The sequence below is a fragment of the Chaetura pelagica genome, unplaced genomic scaffold, assembly GCF_000747805.2.
Source record: "Chaetura pelagica isolate M959 unplaced genomic scaffold, ChaPel_1.0 scaffold82, whole genome shotgun sequence".
Taxonomy (NCBI): domain Eukaryota; kingdom Metazoa; phylum Chordata; class Aves; order Apodiformes; family Apodidae; genus Chaetura; species Chaetura pelagica.
In genome coordinates, this window is record NW_009952990.1 from 2,004,140 (window position 1) to 2,025,123 (window position 20,984).

At 39.2% G+C, this 20,984-nt stretch overlaps 1 protein-coding gene across 1 annotated transcript in view; it reads left to right on the top strand.

Annotated features, from left to right (window-relative positions):
- Positions 1 to 20,984, top strand: part of USP25 (ubiquitin specific peptidase 25) — a 125,135-nt gene that overhangs the window by 54,120 nt on the left and 50,031 nt on the right. The window contains exons 5-6 of the mRNA XM_009996510.1: positions 8,484 to 8,607; positions 14,905 to 15,067. Of these exons, the coding sequence (XP_009994812.1) occupies positions 8,484 to 8,607; positions 14,905 to 15,067 (287 nt within the window). The remainder of the gene's footprint in view (positions 1 to 8,483; positions 8,608 to 14,904; positions 15,068 to 20,984) is intronic.

A 20,984-nucleotide genomic window follows, 5' to 3' on the forward strand; every position in this document is an offset into this window, starting at 1 on the left:
GAGATATAGCGAAAGCTTCTTGCAGAAACCTACAGTTCTTCTGCTGCAGTCTGCGTGCCGGTGGTTATTTTTATTATGAATTTAAAAACTGCAGTAAAATTAAAATGGACATGTTTCAAGGCCCTGAATTAGTAAGTACTGTCATGCAAAGGAGTATCATGAAAGAGAGCAGATGACCTGGGAGAAGAGACCAGAAGGGTGGCTATAGGTGAAAAATGTATTCAACAATGATATCTCCAACTGTCAACACTCCCTTCTGCAAAGAACACTATTAGCAGCTCTCAGTAACTATGCTGAGTTGCTCGACAGTATCTTGCCTTTCAAATTTTACTCCCTTTTACTATCCTACATAGGTACAATTACATTAAGATAATCATAACTCACCCTTACTCTTCCTTACTGCTTAACTGCCTCTGTGCAATTGGAATTTATGAGTCACCAAGCTTCCTAGTCACCAAGTGAAGTAATCCTAAGTGGGGATGAGAGAGTTACAGAAAAATAAATGAGGACTGACTTTTATGCCACAGGTAACCTCCAGCCACTTGCACAGACTTTGGAAAGAGTACCTTGCAAAAAGGTGTATCAGATACCTTCTGTGAGCTTGACTGACTACATTTCACAGATGCACAGAATCATCATGGCTGGAAAAGACCTCCAAGATCACCATGTGCAACTGTCAGCTGCTCTGCCAACTGCCCCCCCCCTCTGCCCTCAAAAAAAAACCAACAACAACAAGAAAAGAACCAAACTCACATCACAAACAACACAACCCACTAGATCATGTCCTGAAGTGCCTCATCTACACTGTTTTCAAATACCTCCAGGGATGGTAACTCTACCACCTCCCTGGGGAGTCCATTCCAGTGTCTGATACTCTTTTTGTAAAGAAATTATTCCTAATATCTAGCCTAAACCTCCCCTGGTGTAACTTCAGGCCATTTTCTCTAGTCTTACCCATATTTACTAGACACAAGAGGCCAACAACTACCTCCCTACAACCTCCTTTCAGGTAGTTGAGAGCTGTTGCATCTCCCCTCAGCCTCTTCTCCAAACTAAACAATCCCAATTCCTGCAGCCTCTCCTCATAGGACTTGCTTTTCAGCCCCTTCACCGGCTTGATTACCCTCTTCTGAAGTCACTCCAACATCTCAGTTGTTTTCTTGTAGTGAAGGGCCCAAAGCTGAATACAGTACTCAAAGTGTGGCCTCACCAGTGCTGAGTACAGGAACACAGTCACCTCCCGTCTGCTGGCCACACTATTTCTCGTATAAACCAGGATGCTGTTGGACACGCTGCTGGCTCATATTCAGCTGAGTGTTGACTAACACCCCCCGGTCCTTCTCTGCCAGGCAGCTTTCCAGCCACTGTGCCTCAAGCCTGTAGTGTTGCCTGGGGTTGTTGTGACTGAAATGCAAGACCTGGCACATAGTGTTGTTGAACCTCATGTAATTTGCCTCAGTCGATTGATTCAACCTGCCCAGATCCCTCTGCAAACCTTCCTACCTTCAAGCAGAACAACACTCCCACCAAACTTGCTGTCATCTGTAAACTTACTGAGGAAGCATTCAATCCCCTCATCTAGATCATTGATAAAGATATTGAAGAAGACCAGCCCCAGAACTCAGCCCTGAGGGACACTGCTAGTGACCAGCCACCAACTGGATTTAATTCCCTTGACTACAACTCTCTGGGCCCAGCCAGACAGCCAATTTTTAACCGAATGTTAAAACTTTTTTTTAAATGGTTACTTAGTGTAAGGGGTAAAATAAAAACATACATATGACTTAACAATCACTCATTATCCTGGATTGTGCACTGGCTCTTCCAGAAGTCACAGTGGTCATTCAGCTGTTAGTGTTGCATTCCAAATGTAAGGACACCTGATTTCTCTTATTGGCAAATGCAGCATTTCAGCAGCTACAAAAAATACTGAGTTTGTATAAAATTTACTCCATCTCTAAAACCAAAGGCTGACTTGCTCAATCAGTGTTATTCACAATTGCCTTTTTACCTGTTCAAAATGGCATGTGCAAGCACGTGCAAGCACCTGCAAGCACCTGCAAGTGTCGCTTTTTCATGTCAACTGATGCATGCTTAATCTGATACCTTTGGAAAGGTGGTGTTATTCTTTCAGCAGTCTGTTAGAGAGCAGGAAGTGCATAACCATTAGGGTTGCAATGTACAAATGAACATTTTAAAAATTTTAATGTTTGTCATAGTAGCATGAATCCTAGGCACTGCACTTAAAGCAAAAGAAGTTTATTAGTACTTTCCAATATTTTTACTTTATTGATTTTCCTAGAAACCTTTTTTTCCATTTGAAGTAATTCAGTGTATTTTCATCTACGGCTGTGACAGAATTGTTCCACTGTTAAGTATGTATCCATTTTCTTTTTTTATTATTAGAGAAGCTTGCAGAAGCCATGGTTAAAGGAAGCAGGAGAATGAAGAGAAGACGTATTTTAGAAGTTGTATTGTCTTCAAATGAAATAACTGTCAAGACAAATTATCTTCCTTCCTTTTTTTGAAAACTCAAAACTCTTTTTCACTAAAACGGAATTACTAGTTTTTGCAATTGCACATTCCATGGCTGAAACAAAAGATTTAAAACTCTTTTATTAGGGCATAGTACTGTGTAACTACAAAATGCCACAGACACCCACTTGGGGGTTGTAGACTTCATTGTTTCTGGGCACTTGGCTTTTATATCTTTCTGTTTCTAGAATTTGAGCCTTTGCATAGGTTTCAAATGTCATTCAGTCAACCCTTTCCAGTGAAGTACACTTAACTCCCTAAAACCTCCCCAAGTAATGTTTATATAGCATTTCTTAAACATTCTGTTCTAGAGACTCTGAAAAGTTCATAGTAAATTTGTTTTGATGTTTCACTGTCCTTACATTTAGGCTTCTAATACGTTCCCTTAATCCCTCTAGCTTCAGGTTAAATCCTTTATTCTTTGTGCTATACCCTGTGGAGATTATGGAATATTTCATTCCTTCTACCTCACATGAAGTGTTGCATGCTTGAAGATGATGTGTCATAGCTTCCAGTCAGACTTTTCTCAGATCTAAACTGAACAGCCCAAATATGTTGCAATTCTTTGGATTTATTTTCTATACCTCTTGCAATTTTTTTTTTTTCTTTTCTAGACCATCTCTGGTGGTTCTGCATTTTTCATGAACTGTGGCAGTCAAAACAATAACCAAAACTTCAGTTGAGTTCTTATGAAAAAATGGGTGAATATAAATGTCCTTGTAGTACTCTGACAGCATACCTAGGTGTAACACTTCATATTTTCTTCAGCACTATGATGATATGCATTGTAGGTTGAACATGAATCAGCTGTAGCTCTTAGATCCTTCTTGGCACAAGTTCTGGTCAGCCCTCATTCTATAGCTATGTATTTTATTGGTTCTGTGAGTACAACTTAACGCTAGTTTCTTCTGTCACCTCCTAACTTGCATATCACTATATATCTTCATTACATCACTTCCACTACAGGGGTTGTTTATGTCATCTCCATCCAAGTTCCTGGGAGTGTCTCCAGCTTGGCCTGTCAGGGTCCTCGCTTCAGAATGTAAGGAGCCTGGTACCTTGAGGTCCTCCTTTCATTTTACAGATTCACGTGTTCATTTGTTTCATGCCTACCTTTCTCCTTCCCATATTTGTCAGTATGAGAATGATCACTTTAAGATGTTACCCGAGGACAGTGCAACTGCAGGTGAGATGAGGAAGTTCCTGTAAGGTAGCGGTTGCCAACATTTGCTAGCTCTTTCATCAGTAGAGCTATTTGGGTTGGCTAAATAGCTGCTAAGATGATATTTTAACCAAAATTGGCATATACAGCCAATTAAATACCTTTAAATCTTCATGTGGGAGCCCAAGACCATAATGACATTTAACATTACAGAATAGACTGTAGAATATAGGATCTTGCTTAGTTCTGGTTGTAATAAAACTGATATAGTCTCAATTTCATTTATTTATTTTTTTATATTGTTGGTGTGTTGAAATTAGGGGTCTTGCTGCTGGATTTCCATACTTGGCACCTGTCCATTGAACCCATCATGCCTGCTCCTTTATTTTCCTCTCCCTGTGCCAGCAGTTTCATTGCTGTGGTTGTTTATTGCCTGTCCCAGGATGCAACTGCTACTTCAGATTTGTCCCTCATGCTGAGTTTCCCAGCCTACTAAAGTTTAAAGTCCCTCTTCTCTGTTTCCTCCTGGTATAAATTAAAAGTCAATAACACAGTAATTATTTTAATGACCTAGACAATTACCAAGTAAGAACCACTTATTTAAATAATGATAGAAACTTCCTAAGTAAACAGATACGTTTTTTCAGAAAAGAAAGAAGGTATGTGGGGATGGATAGATATAGTGTCTGCATTTGCTATATATACATTAGAATATTTGTCATAAATGTCAATATACAACATAAAATTGCCTTGTAGAATTGCAAACGATGTCAAACTCTGGATCATATGTACCAGAAGCACACATGATTATATAATAGTGTTGTAAACAAAAAATACATTTCTTATTAAAAGAGTTGAATACTTCTGCACATTAATTTAGTTGAATGAACATCATGAATGCACTAAGCCAGACTGTTTTGATAAGCAGATCCTTAGTTCATAAAGCATTTTGTCAGAAGCAAACTTTTTTGTTTATTTAGTAGTCATGACTTAGGAACGTTTGCATTTTCTAAGGCAATGTGGTGTGCAATAAGAAATACATTTATGAGGCTGAGCCAGTGAGAACTGAAGTGTTCTGTGTCCTAAATGAGAGGGATATTACAAAATTGACATATGTAAATTAAAGCCAGGTAACTATAAATTTGGAAAAGTGACATTATTATCAATACCTCTATGAAATGCATCCTTCTGCCTATCATAGGCAATTCATGTGTCAGTTTGGATAAAAGTCAGCTTTTTTTTCTTTCAAACTGAGGCATTGAACACAGAAATCAGTTGGTCAGGTAGAAAACTTCAGTAGATCAGTTTCACAAATGCATTCCACTACTAATCGCTATGAAAAGAAGTCATAGGTTTGCATCACCACTATAAAATTGAAGAGTGAATAAGTATTTTAAAACCCGCTTAATGTTGATTTTATTTATGATTGTGAGAGAAGGCAGAGTGATCATACTTGTAGAATAACTGCTTGAAAATTGCATGAATTTACACTAAAAACACAGATCACAAAATCCCCATGTAATAATTTACAAAGCAGGAAGATATTTTAAAAGGAAACAAAAAAGGAACTCTGCATGAATTTCAGGTAGTATATGTGCATTTGTATAATCTATAACCAACTGACAGGAATGCAAACTGAAGGACAAGCTGGTACATTTAAATTTTTTTAAGAGCTTAGTCTTAGTTTGTTCCCATTCTCTTATGGCTTTTATGGAGATCTCCTCTTTATAATCCTATGATTTAGGATTCAAGTCATATGTAAACAGCTGCAGCTTAATCAGTTACTGCATCAGCTGAGATGCTGAAGGTGATCTTGGACCTGCTCCAAGTACAGAAACATGAGCTAAGATACTTCAGCTTAAATGTCCAAAACATTTTTATTTCACATTTACTACAAAGTAGTAAATGCAGTAGGTTTCCATGCAGTAGGTTACTTTGGATCAGCTGATACTTAGAAATTTATTTTTCCGATGCAAGTTGTGCTAGATAGACCCTCCATGACAAAAGTGAGTTGCACCTCCGTTGTTGTGGTAGTATCTATCAGCTGGTCTCCACTGCATTGTCTTTTTTCATGCAGATTTGGAACAATGTCTATGGGAAAACAACATTGCTAAAGAGAATCCTGTGTTATCTGCTCTCAACCCCTTGCATGCCAATTCGTTATATTCATCTGCTTGCTGAAAGCAAACAGAAGTCAAGGATTTGGTGTTTGAGTGGTAAAGTGACACAATCCCTGGTAATATGAATGGCAATAAACTTCTGAATGCATAGGGTCATAATATAGATTAATAAAGATTAAGGAGCTAGAGAGGTGCCAAGAAGTTGAATAGTTTAATGGAAGTGGGAGTTGGAGTTGACCTTGATAGACAATTTTAATTTTTTTAAAAATAAGAATGAAAGCTTTTGTTAATTACGGAACTTTCAGCTAGGCTATGAGTTCTTTTCCAGAAAATACTGCCCATATAAAGGGGCTTCTTAATCTAACTTTCTTTATTATATTGGAATTTCATCACTCTGACTAGAGACTAGCTAAAGGAATGTTCTTTAAGTAGGTGATCGGAGTAGTCCCATGCTTCTCCATCAGCATGTTTTGCTGCTGGATTAAAGCTTACTCCATCTTCAGTTGTAACCACGTTTTCTACTTGCAGAAAAACAGCTTGTCTCCAGTGGAGCTGAGATGCTTGCTTATGACTACCTACAAATGGGTAGAAAATCCAATGTAAGCATCACATTTTAGAGTGTAATAGGTAGTGGGTAGTGTGTATGCTCTCAGGGTGCTCTCATCACTGTCCACCTTTCTAGCCTGTCTCTTGCTTTCAGGCTGTGAAACAGAACTGTGCTTATGTGTGACCCAGGCTGAGGTATTATTCTTTCCCAAATTACATTGTTCTTGACATGGCAGCTCATATATCCAAACTTCTCTGGGTGAGATTTCTGCTGGTGGTTCTTGTAATAGTTTTAGTACTTCCGAAGAAGAATTTCAGGCATCTGAGTTGAACTGTCCGTCTCATATACTGAAGGATCTGAGCTGACTATGCAAGTTGTAAGAATAAAATCATGAAGTGCTGCTGTCACGCTCATAACATTTTTTTCATACTTCCAAGTAATGACAGATTGCCCAGTTTACTTTGAAGGCAAGAGTGTTTCTGTTAAAGGTTCACTAAATGAAAGCCATCTTTATTTGGGGGAAGAAAGGACTAAACTGCAAAATAGTTTAAGATACTGGTATTAACAGAAACAGAGAAGTTTCTTGTACATCTTCATTTCAGTTTCTGCTTTCTGTGAGAGCAAGTCATCCCATTTGCTGTTCATATACAGCCATGGCAATGATTTTTGTATCGTAAATTCAGTGTTTTATTTCCATCCAGTGAGAAATGTCACAGATAAGTAAGCCCAGGGAAATAGAGGAAGTTGTCTCTGCAGTGAGTTAGCCCAGCCAGGAGACAAGTCAGGAGCTAGATGGAGAAGCAATTTGGGTATGAGTAATTGAGCAGGCTGTGGGAGGAGAAATGCAGACAAGCTGCTTATGTCTCTTTTAGCAATCATCAGTTTTTACTTTGTATCTCTTTCTTCCAGAGTCTTTTAGCTTCTCGTGTCCAAACCTCAGGCTGGAGGATAGTCCCTTTCCTAGCTCCTTGGGTAAACTTTGGCTTTGGAGGAGAAAGACTGAAACCAACCAGGTGGTCCGTGTGTGACTGTCTAATATTGCACAAAAAAGTCTCTCTTGCACTTTCCCCCTCTCTTTATCTGGTTTACTTGCAAAATGAGACTTCAGCCCCTTGAAATCATGTTAAGCAACAACCTTGGCTTTTCTGAATGTCTTGTGCAGTTGATGGAAATTCCTGTTGGCCCCAGCTGCTCGGGAAGTGTGACTGTGCCCAATGGGAGGATGATTGGTGTCATGGTGTGATGTGGTTAGTGAAATCCCTCCTTACTCAGGAGTGGGGAGTGCAGTCCCTACCCTTAGGAAATGAGGAGTTTTATGAGGGATGTTAGTATCTGATTCTTTAGATAATGGAGGCTGGAAAGGAAGACAGAAGTAGGGTTGTTTTCATCTTCAGTACCCAGTCAGTAGCCCATCCAGTATTCCCCCCAGGTCCAAGTATGGATCGTCATTTTGACTTCAGTATATGTTTTCTCAATTCTGTTGAGATGAGATACTTTCACTAGACAGAAGTTGGATTGAAATACATTCAGAAAAGGAATGCACAGAAAGGATATAAAAGCATTAGGGTAAGTAAGGAGCTCTCCCGCATGTTATGAAACCGTGTGAAAGTATTTGGCTCACCAGTGCACAGAATTATTCATAGAATTTGGGACTGTATTGGGAGAACTCAGCATGCGTTCCTCTCTCAGGAGGGATAAAACCTATGCTCGATCACGTATGGTATCCTTTTTAAGAGAAGGTTTTCTTCATTGTGTTTTCCCTGGAAGTAACTGATAGCAATAGTTAAAGTAATACGTTTAAGAGTATTACTTTTAGATGGCTTTCAGAAACCCTGGATTCCTAAATTTGTCCCATAGCTTTCTGAAACTTAAGATCATTGGGAGGAAGGAAGACTGTTGCCCATCATACCTCAGCAAAAGCAAGCTGCTGAGGTTTCTATCTGGTTTGGACGTGGAAGGGAGCTGTTAGCAGGGTTAGTGGTGAGAAGAGCACAGGACACAGGAGGGATCGATTGGAATGGCTCTCAGCAATCCATGTGGGCTCTCTCTCTTCTACAGTAAGACTTGCCTTTCATTCTGTTTCATTTTTAATTTTGAGAAAGATAGTTTTGCTTTTCAGATGTGATTGATCTCACTGGAGATGATAAAGATGATCTTCAGAGGGCAATTGCCTTGAGTTTGGAGGAATCAAACAGGGCATTCAGGGAGACTGGAATAACAGATGAGGAACAAGCCATTAGCAGGTAAACGAACAACTTATGTAAAGCAGAAATTAAATTAAAGAGTTGGAGATTGGCCTGTATTGCTTTTTTAACTTATAATTTAACAAATAATAACTTGTTTACTTTGACTTATGCTACTGATATGCCTGGCTGCAGGATATTGCTTTAATGTATTGTGTATTCTACACTGAAAAATAGTCTGTATGTGTGGGCTAGGACTTAATAGTATTTTTCATGCTGATGTATTTATTTTAATACTGAGGAAGTAGATGGAGATAGAGGATGTATGGTCATATCTAAATAGGACCAAAACCCAAAAGTCTATGTTGTCTATCAGGTAAAAAAGCAATGAAAACAAAATATAATTAAGCTAATAAAGTCTTTGTCCTATTTTTTGCAGTGTTCTTTTTACAATAATATTTTCTTACCTCTGTTCTAAGGCTGAGATTGAGGGAGCGGGTAGTAATGCTATTTAACAAATAGGATTTATAAGGTTTGAGTTAAGTTAACTTCTTGGTTTAAAGTTTTATTAACTTTCTCAATTTAGGCATGGTAAGAGTCTATAAATTAACTTTTTATCAGATTTTTGCAAAAACTTTTTATACAGTATGTGTTTATATGTAAATAGAGATAAAATCTTTAAATATTTGGGACTTGGAATAAGCCTGGGTGTTGGGTTGTGTGGGAGGGATGATTTTTTCATCTGTGGCTGGCCTTGGGAGGGGTGGTGTTTGCTTTTTTGTCATTTGTGGCAGACCTTGTTCTAGGGGAAATGGCAATGATTTAATCCATGTGTTAGAAGGTTAAGCACTGCCTCCTTTCAAAAGACTAATTTAATAAAAATGTTATTTAGATAGGGGAGATTCACCACAATAATTCTTTTCCTCAGTCACTGTATTTCACAAACTACATGGCTTATCAGAGAAGTCCAACTCTGAGAATATGGAGAGTGTTACTTGATTGACAGTCATTTTCTTTTTCCCTTTAAAAAATAGATGTACTAACTCTGAGAATAAACATACCCTCTGTCTCACCACTTGTAACTAGAAGCCATCTTGTTATATGAGTTTAAGATGATGTACCTTAGGTGAGAAAGGTGGGATGAGAGGGTTTTATATTTTCATTAATAATTGGAAGAAGATTTTATGTTACTTTTTCCAAGACCTCTTTATGTGCAGGTATGCAAGATTACGGTCGAAGTTCTGTCCAGTTCTGATTCAGAAGTTTAGCTCTCGCATGTTCCCTTTTGAAGGACAGAATTGTCATAATTACAGAGTTGTGATTTAGGCAAGCACTCAAAAAGATGCATCTTTTTCTGGATATGAAAATATTTTTCCCTTTTTTCTTTTTCCTTCCCCAATCTTTGACTTTCGTGCTGTGCTCACAGTTTGGGAGACACTAAACTTTAAGTTTTTTCTTGTAGATTTCTTGCTTACTTCTCAGACTAAAAAAACATTTTTATCTTAATGTCTTAGCCCATAAGTAAGTTATGGTGTATTTTTTCTGGTTGCAGAAAGTAACAGTGTGCCATTTTTTCCCCTGAATGTATAAAGGCATGTAGACAATCTATTCAGTTGTATACAGAGGAAAGCGCTGGTCTTTTTATAAAACAGAGATGTGTATTCAATTGCAAGATTACACAGAACACCACGTGCCAAATTAAGAGCTTGTTGCTACCAAGACGGATATGGTCTCTGCACTGTACTGCATCTTCAGTAATTGCTGTAGTGTTCTTCAGAGCATTTGTTGCATGAATTCATCTCCCCAAACCATACATACTCGCTGAAAGATCCACAATATATCATAGCACAAGAAAGGGAAATGGGACTTTGCTTATGAATGGAGGCAGGGAAGAGTGAGAAACTTGGGTGTTTTGGCAGGATTGAGGTATTGTATCAACTCAATTACATACCAAGATGCAGCCTAAATTGATGACAAATTATGCCCAGGTTGTACAAATAGAGGAAGTTCATTTTTTCCCCTGAATGTATAAAGGCATGTAGACAATCTATTCAGTTGTATACAGAGGAAAGCGCTGGTCTTTTTATAAAACAGAGATGTGTATTCAATTGCAAGATTACACAGAACACCACGTGCCAAATTAAGAGCTTGTTGCTACCAAGACGGATATGGTCTCTGCACTGTACTGCATCTTCAGTAATTGCTGTAGTGTTCTTCAGAGCATTTGTTGCATGAATTCATCTCCCCAAACCATACATACTCGCTGAAAGATCCACAATATATCATAGCACAAGAAAGGGAAATGGGACTTTGCTTATGAATGGAGGCAGGGAAGAGTGAGAAACTTGGGTGTTTTGGCAGGATTGAGGTATTGTATCAACTCAATTACATACCAAGATGCAGCCTAAATTGATGACAAATTATGCCCAGGTTGTACAAATAGAGGAAGTTCCGAATTCTTGATCTGAACTGTTTCCTTAAGGACAAGACTTACGACTGTTTTTAAAAAAAAAAATTTAAAAGTCGCTTTGTAGTTAACACCCTACAGAAGAATGCTGACATTTCAATAGAAAGCACAGTATCTGTGCAGAACTTCTCAACACAAAGAGTTGGAACACTGTGGTTGTAAACAAGGCAAGCTGCAGCCATTTACTTTTGCTTTTCTAAGTTAAATAAGAAGCAGAAATCAAGTAGGAAGTCAATAATAAGCAAATTTAACTGTGGAAATATTTCTTTTTTATAAATGTAGGATTTGTGCATATTTAAATAGTTTTTGGTATGAAGGATATTTTTTTTCCGAAGGTATTCATAATGATTTTGAACCTGATTTGCACTGATATTATTAAGGTTTCCAAGGAAGCATCAATGACGTTTCTCGACTTGCGTAATTAAAGTTGTAATGCACATAGAATTTGTCTTCCACAATGTAATGGCCTTGTGCTACTTAATGAGAACAGATCTGATTGCTATGTGTTGAGAGTAGCACAGCTGAAATGTCCAAATGTCCAAAGCTGAAAATCTTGTACATGGCACGTTTAAAGTTTTTTACTGTTCCTTTTCTATGTCTCCCAAAGAATTGTGTCTGGTCTGTGTATTTCCCAAAATGAAGAAGTTTTCTGTGTTTTTATTGCCTCTCATGGGTTAAAGGAGGCTGGCCAGATAGGGCTTTACTGGGGAAACTAGTAATATAGGACTGAAAAGAGACATCAGTTGATGTATGTTGTACCTAGGGTAGTAACCATTTTAAAAGAATAGCACATACTATAAGTTCATAACGATGTACACAACCCTAGGGCTGGTTTGGGGTTTCTTTTGTTGTGGGGTTATTTTTTGTGTTTGGTTTGGTTGTTGTTTTTTTTTAGTTTTAATATTGTCATTGAAACTTCCGGGGACACTGCACTGTTTTTAAGCCTTGTGTGTATCAGACAAAGGTGAAACTGGGGAAGGGGGTAGGGTTGGGGCTGCTCTTGGATGTCCAGCTATAAAATGGCTGCAGTATAAAGACCTTTCCTTGTTCTTTTAGCAGAGTAGCCTGCCAGAATGGGCTTTTCTGTAGCATGTTTAGTGAGCTTCCTCAAACTGGTTTGGCTGAACTTTTGTGCTGTGGGCTGCTTTGCCCAAGGCTTAGTGTATTGTCTGGCTAGCCCCATGCAAGCTGCTCTGCAAAGCTTCTTGGCTATACCCAGCTTGTTACAGAGAGAAATAAAACTTGGCTTTCAAGTCCCAGGCCAAGCCTGGCATTAACTAATTCTTACTCCAGTTTTCCTCCAAACAAGATTCCAGCACTTGGAGGTGGGGAAGCCTTTGGTCCTGTGAAGCTAGAGACATGCCATATCCTGCACGTAGCTTGTGGCTCTGCTGCTGTGGGCTCTGAGGGTGACAAAGAGGATGTTTTGGCTGCGTGATCAGCATTCTGAAATCTTTGTACAAATTTCTGGAAGGGTGCTCATTTTGTTGAGAGTAATGTGTGAGTAGGATTTTGTCAAAGAGGTATACTCATTATGCTGGTAAATGCATTTATTTATGTAGCCTTTTAGCTGATCATTAAGTTCCTGTTTACTGTGCTCACTTTTATTTCAGTTTGGATCACAGCTGTCATTATGGCTGAAAATGAATTTGGCACATAGACTTTGCAGCTATTGTATGAGCTCTCTGAGGACAGATAATGTTATAAGTAAAATTAAGGAAAAGTATTATGAAGTTCTGAGAATCAAATCCTCTGTTATGACATGGAAAGAGTTTTGAAGTGGAGATAGAGATGAGTAAATCCGTCACCTGTTTAGGAAATAAACAAATACAAGGAGACATTCTGGTAGGTTGATTAAGATAAATGGCTACACCCTTGGGATCAGGGAACTGTTTCAGTTTGAGAATATACATTTTTTTCTGAACCTGAATCTTGAAATATCTTGAAAAATTCTTGAGCTTGGTGGGGAGGGGGGAGGAATCGATTGTTTCCCTGAAACAAAAGTGGTATGGAGTAGGTACTGTAGTCTTGTTACAACATCATTCTGAATTTACTGCAGTCTGTGAGACAGGACTGTCTTCCTGTCAGTTTTAAAGGTCCCTTCAATTTAGTTTAAACAAGTTTAATTAAGTCTACCTGTATGATAAATTATTTGAAATCTATATGACTTCTGTATTGAATTAATTTTTAATGTCCCCATCAAATGATTTTTACTTCGGAAGAAAGGATACACTGGTCATCTAACACTTTTGAAGGATTATACCAGTAAGAAGGGAGAATAGTTTGACTGTTTCTTTGTACTTTGGGGTTTGCTTAGGAGATATTACCGTTGCTAGTTTTAAGAATCTTTTACTACTGAAGAGTTGGTTTCCATCCCTGGGCATTTTTTGAAGAGATGCCAGAGCATAAAGTCTTAGAAGATTATATGCTTGTACTTTCAGTGCTGTTTACAAGGTTATCTGTAAAAACCTAAATGTCAGAAATCGATTTATCCTTAGGAAATTGCAAGTTTTAGGTTCTTCCTGAGATGTGTTGATGCAAAAGTGGTCTCACAAGTTCTGAATGCTGTTTTTTTGTGGCTTTTTTTTTTCCAAAAGAAGTAGCAGTGACAAATTAGTATGTCCCCCAAAGCAGTTATCTACAGTAAATTAATACAGTGTTTCGTAGTTCTTGTATATGTTGTAAGATACCTTTTTTTGCTATGACAAGAGCGTATCTTGAAACAAAAATTTACAGTTAAGAAATGGATGAAGTTATGTGGTTGTTCCCCCCATCCCTCCTATCCTCCTGTTACTTTGTTTTTCTTAGGGTGTTCAAACATTGTCCTTTGGGAGCTTCATTTACAGATCAGCCTAAATCTGTGTTTCGTTGATGTTTAGTTAGCCTAGAACTGAAAGGGGCAACCCTTCAGGCTGCACAGCCTACTTCAGTGCTTCTCACAACACACAGCTTGTGAAATGCTCTTGTGCTTAGTGAACGTAGTTCAGTAGCAGCTCAGCCTTTTGTATGATACTAAAACTAGATGGTTGGGAATAGTATCTGTGTGAATAATTAGAGCTAATGTTATATGACCTGAATGTATCCATCTCCATCTTTCTATTTAGATTTTGTGGCTACCACAAATTACCTTTACCTCTTTGTCACCAGGCTGAAGCTGTGTGCTGATAAAGAAATACAGTATTGAGCGAAGCTTGCGTTTAGGAGCGTAACACACATCACATCTTACTGTCATGTGAAACAGCAGCATAAATCACTCAGGAACAGTTTCCTGCAAAACGTTGTGGTCATTGAAATGTACAATTAACTTCTTGGCTGGCATTTGAAAAATTGTGGGAAGATGTCTTTCCATGGCTCATAAAGCAATTACTTGCTATGGAAAGCAATGAATACAGTTGTATTAACTGCAAAAATCAAAACTAAAAAAGCCTCCTCTATTTTTGACAGTTGCCTAGCTAGCTTTGGTTTTCTGTCAGTAGATGAAATATTGGTGACTTCATGCTTTGTGTACCAATAAAAGTATTTGTAGATGAAAGCACTACACTAATAGCGGTACTTAACATTTCTCATTTTCTATTCTATTTGAATCTGATTCTTAAATAATTGATGATTTACAGACATGGGTCTTGTATGTAGAGCTTTCACAGGAGATCACTCACTCACTTACTGGTATCTTTTTCCAAAAGGTAATGGAATCAATGTATCTAAAAGTTAAATAGTATCTTGCTTTTGAAGACATTGTAGCATGTAAATTCAAAGCCAAGTTCAGCAACAATAAGTTAACAAATGATGTAATTAAGATGTCTGTGTTAGTAACTGAAGGTGACTTACTGTGTCTTTTTTGTTTGTTTGTTTGTTTTTCTCACATTTTTCCCTCCCTTTTGTTCCCAAAGAGTTCTAGAAGCCAGTATTGCAGAAAATAAAGCAAGTTTAAAGAGGACACATCCAGAGGTATGGAGTGACTCTCCAAACCCTTATGATCGGAAGCGGCAAGACAACTGTCCAGTAGGATTAAAGAATGTTGGCAACACGTGCTGGTTTAGTGCTGTCATTCAGGTAAGCACTGTCTTTGATTAGCTGTGTATACTCTTAATTGTATTTCAGGTGAGGTAAGGTATCTTATTTTAAGTGGATAACCGAAGATACCTGTTTTCCTGAGAAGTTGAGGCCATTGTATGAAATGTTTTTTGATGCTGTTCAATACTTTCATCAATGACCTGGATGAGGAAACAGAGTGTGCCCTCAGCAGGTTTGCTGATGACACAAAACTGGGAGGAATGGCTGACACACCAGAAGGCTGTGCTGCCATTCAGTGAGACCTGCACAGGCTGGAGAGTTGGGCAGGGAGAAACTTGATGAAATTCAACAAGGGCAAGTGTAGAGTCTTGCATCTGGGAAAGAACAACCCCATGTACCAGTACAGGTTGGGGGCTGACCTGCTGGAGAGCAGTGTAGGTGAAAGGGACCTGGGGTCCTGGTGGACAGGAGGATGACCATGAGCCAGCAATGTGCCCTTGTAGCCAAGAAGGCCAGTGGCATCATGGGGTATATCAGAAAGGGTGTGGTTAGTAGGTCAAGGGAGGTTCTCCTCCCCCTCCATTCTGCCTTAGTGAGGCTGCATCTGGAATGTTGTGTCCAGTTCTGGGCCCCTCAGCTCAAGAAGGACAGGGAACTCCTTGAAAGAGTGCAGCACAGAGCCATAAAGATGATGAAGGGAGTGGAACATCTCCCTGATGAGGAAAGGCTGAGGCAGCTGGGTCTCTTTAGCTTGAGGGGTGACCTCATCAATGTTTGCAAATATGTAAAGGGTGAGTGTGAGGAGGACTGAGCCAGGCTTTTTTCCATGATATCCAGTGATAGGACAAGGGGCAGTGGGTACAAACTGGAGCATAGGAGGTTCCTTGTGCATATCAGAAAAAACTTCTTTCCTGTGAGAGTGACAGAGCACTGGAACAGGCTTCCCAGAAAGAATTTGGAGTCTTATTCGCTGGAGACATTAAAAACCTACCTGGATGTGTTCCTGTGTGATGTGCTCTAGGTAATCCTGCTCTGGCAGGGGTTTTGGACTAGATGTTCTTTCAAGGTCCTTTCCAACCCCTAGGATTTTGTGATTCTGTGTGATTACCTATTTATTGCATTTCTTTCATGTTTATCTGTAAGTTTAAGTGTAGAAAGTACTGTAGCATAACAAAGTGAATCTTCAAAATGTTTGGTTTTTTTAATTGAAAAGTTGAAATTCCTGGTTGCAGCTCATGCTGACATCAGTTACAATTGTGGATGCCTAAAAACATGTAAAATTTGGTTAGAGGGAAGGAACAGACTCTTAATGTAAAAAGGAACGCATGCAGATGACTGCAAGGGGGTGGAGGTAGGAAATGACCCCCTCAGTCATCATGTGCTTACTAGAATAGCTACAAGAAAATAGCTGAATATGGTAAAAGAAGGAATAACTTCTAGAGAACAAAACCTGAGAAGAAGGGAAGTGAAGGTCTTACATGGATACAATTGTCTGTTTTGGTTTTTTTTTTTACCTGATACAGCCAAGATATGTGCTCTTAGTCAGTTTTTGTGTAGATGTACCTGAATTAAAAGCTCCTTTTTATAAAGATAAATTGGGAAGTGAGTACAGATACTGCAACTTGTATAGTGAAATCTGATGTTCCAATATCAGTAATTCAAGTACCTAAAGTTAATGAATCCATCTTTTAAGAGATGTTTTTAGAAGAGACTGCTATGTCTGTGTATGCTTCTGAAAGTAATCTGTAGATCTAAGCTTTAAAATACAGAGAAAACTAGGTGAAACTGAAATACAATAGGGAAAATTTTATTTTAGTCTACAAGAACCAAATTCCACATCCTGTAATTTTTCATAGTTGACATTTTGAGAGGAAGCAAATAAAATAATACCCATTCTTAACAAATTTCTGTCAGGCTGGAGCACTTCAGATAAACCAATATTGTTACTTTCTTAGTGATGGCTGTTGTACTTCAAGCTGAGTCAACTTAGATCAATGTTCTGCCTAGCAGTTTCTCCAAATGGATACTTAGAGGAGTACAAAGAGTATGCATGATACTTCTCTGTTAAAACACTTCCAGGCCTCCAACAGCTTTCATCCTGGGGTATTTTCTTGATCCTTTCCAGTTTGTTTAGTTGATAATCACCAGTGACCCTCTCTTTTATGTAACTGTCTCCCTTGAATCTTGCAAACTTCTTGCACCTCTAGGGTCCTTTGGGTAGGAATTCTGTAGTTGTGCTCCCTATTCCATGAAGAACCACCTTGTTTTTGTTTGGTTTTTGAACCTGGCTCCCACTAGCTTGGTCTGGTGGCCTCCATGTCTCCTGGTGGACAAGCCAGTAAACAATTGTCATCACAGCTTTGTGGACTGCTGTCATACTCTTTTTCAACAGGTTGGTGGTCTCTTTTTCCAAACTGACTGCTCGGTTGTTGGCTAGGTAGATTCTGTTCTAACCTGACATTTGCCTTGTTGCTGTTCTCCAGATGTTTTCTTGCTTTAGTAGCATTTATTTTGGGGGACCAGGAAAGTTATCAAGGTATTAGTGGACTGTGAATTTATGAGGTGATACGATGAACACATGCAGGCTCTTCAGGAAAGACAAGTAGGGGTGACAAGGCAAGGCATTGCTTTCCTTGTGAAGGAGCAGCTCAAATGTATGTTACTTGTGCGGGACAAGATGACAGTTTAAGATGAGAGTCTATGGATCAGGATTGGAAGAGAGGCTGGTAAAGGTACCAGCCTGGTTAGTTTGTTACAGACCACCCTCCTCAGGATAAAGATGTGGACAAAACTTTCTTTAAAGGCAAGGCAATCATTCGATCATGGTCTGTGGTTTCCATGGAGACCTTTAATCAACATCTTGACAGCTGCTGGAAGTCCGACAGAGCAGGACACAAACCAGATTTCTGGGGAGTATCAGGGACAACTGAAACAAGCACTGATGGACCAACTAGGGGTGATGCACAGCTAGATCTGCTGTTCTCTAAAACTGAAGAACTGGTTGGAGATGTTATGTGATGTAGTAAACTCTTGACTTCAGTGACCATGAAATAGCAGCTTTGAAGATCCTGATGGGAGCGAGTAAGGACTAGCAGGGTACAGACCGTAGAGTTCAGGAGAGCAGACTTCTTCAGGAAGTTGGTGTCTGGGATCCAGTAGGAGACAGCTCTGAAAGGCAGTGAAACTCAGGAAGGAGGGCTTGCAAGAAGGGTCCATTCTGCTGCTCAGGGAGCTCATGGCCAAGCTCCAATGTAAGCAGGCGATGGGAAGGATTTGGAAGGAGGGTTGGGCTTTTGAGGAGGAGTTTGGAAAGGTTGCACAGATGTGAAGGGGCAATGCTAGGAAAGTGAAAGCTAACCTAGAGCTGATGCCTCAAGGGATGTCTAGATTAACAGGAAAAGTTTTTGGTGCTACACTAGTCATAAAAGGCCGAGCAAGGAGTACACACTTCAGTGGCTGAATAGAGCAGGTTATTTGGCAACAGCAGGTGTAAATAAGACACAGGTACTCATGACCTTTCTTTGCCTCAGTCTTCACTGATGAGGTCTCCCAAACCACTGCGCTTTGTTCAGGGAGAAGAGTTCTGAGCAGTGATTAAGAATTGGGTCAGATTACCCCACAAAGCTTCAAACATGTAAGTCTATGGGGACCCATGGGTCAGGGCAACTGACCCAAGCTGACTAACAGATGTATTCCACACTACTCACGTCATGCTCACTATAAAAGGGGGAGATGGGCTGAAGATGGGAGATTTCAATTTCCTGGGGCTCCTCTCTGGGCTTGATGCTCCCTCTGCTGTTCCTGAGGACTGGGCTGAGCATAAGCTTCTGTACTTTGTCTGTGAACAGAGCTAAGTCTTAGCAAGGACACGCTCTATCATCTTGGAAAGGTCCTAGAGAATGGAAAAGGTTTCTAATTAACTGCAGATAGGTCCAAAATTCAACCTTGGAAGCTATGGGATGCTCTGCATTAGCTGACCTTTGAGAAGATGGAGCCAAGTTTTTCATAGCAGTGCATATTCGGAGGATGAGAGGCAATGCAAGTAAGTTGATATTGGAGATTCAGCCTCTATAAGAGAAATTTTTTTCCCCGTAAGGAGAGGCAGGGAGTGGAGTTTGCCCAGAGAAGCTGTGCAGGCTCTGTCAAACCTTGAAGACTTAAGTCATGTCTGGAAAAAGCCCCGAGCAGCCTAGTCTGATTTCACAGGTGACCTCCTGCTTTGAACAGGAGGTTCAAAAAAAGACTTCCATCTGTGCCTTCTGAACCCGAGTACCCAAGGATTCTTTAATAATGTTTTCTGGTTTATTTTCTCTTCTTTTCTTAACTGTTTTATTCCACTTTTAACAACTTCATGCATTGAGCTGATACTTTCATGGAACTATCTGATATAAATTCAAAGTTTTAAGTACTAGTTAGGTTGGTGCCCATCATTTTCTATAAATTCTAGGGTTACTGTTCATCATGTACCTCACTGTACACTTACCTGTGTTGAATTTAGCTTTCTTATCACATGGTCACTCAGTCCCATGTGATCCTTCTGGCAGTTCATCTTTGCCAGCTTATGTTTTTACTGCACTACCTATCTTGGTACTAAGCAAACTTGCTCACCTTGCCACTTGTGCTCTTTTCTAGATCACTTCTGAATTTTACTTACTAGCACAGACTTTGTGAATTTGCAGAAACCTTTCTTCAGGCTGGAACAGATGGTTTTCTCCTTCCCTCTTTTTCTTTTTGGTTGCCTATTTGTCTACACCTGGACCTTAGATCAGTGGGCCAAGGTTAATTGTATGGAGTTCAACAAGATCAAGTGCTGGGTTCCTTTTCTCCCTGGTGACGTGTGATAGGACCAGAGGTAATGGATGCAAGCTGCACCAGGAGGGGTTTAGGTTAGCTACTAGGAAGCATTTTTTCACTGAAAAGGTTGTTGGAATAGATTCCCCAGGGCAGTGGTGGAGTCACCATCTCTGGATGCATTTAAACAGCATGTGGACCTGGTGCTTAGGAACCTGGTCTAGTGTCGAGGTTGCGCTGTTAGGTGTAAGGCTGGACTGGATGATCTTGGAAGTCTCTTCCAGCCAGGACATTCTGTGATTCCATCTGACCTCACTGCTGCTTAGTTAAGTGTTTTGTTGAGAGTGACTTTTTCAGCAAATACTCTGAAATCTCAGTAGACAACTAAAATTGGTGTTTCCATATTCCTTAACATACATAGCTCTTTTTCCAATAGCAGAAATATTGTCTTGGTGCTAATACAGAGAAACATTGTTTCCATAGAGCTCTTTGTGGAGCTAATATGATTTGGTGTGTTACTTTCTCTGTTGTGTAATCAGATTTTACATTACATAGTAGTCCCAAGTATCAAGATTGACTGTGGCACTTTTTTTGTGTACGTGCATTTCTGTAAAATGAAAAATATTTATACATAGCAAACTGCAACGGTAAATGTTTTCAAGGAAACTTGAATTTTAAGTAGTGGTTAATACCACAGAGATAAAAACAGAGGCTAGGGAATTAAAAACCTATGCTAGACCTATGATCTCATGTTATTTATACCCGATGTGCAACTTTATATCCTGAAAATGGATTATAAAGAAGGTTAGCTAGTTCTCATGGTCACCACCCATGTTATGTGAAAATCTATGATCTTTGGAATTATAATTATTTGATCCAAAAAAATAATTGGACTTTAGGTCTATAGAATGTAATTCAAGTAAACTTCAGTTGGTAGAAAATTTAGGTTATTAATATTGTCTGCCAGCCAGGAAGACTTATGTTTCAAACAACCATTGCAGGAAATTTAATGCATGTTAATTTAGGACATTAGCTAATACCATATTTATTTATCCACAGGGCACATTGACTCTTGGGGTTGCATTGACTGTAGAAGTATTCTCAAGGTTTCTTTAGGAGTCTTGAAACCTGACACATCACATAGATCAACAATATCTAAATATTA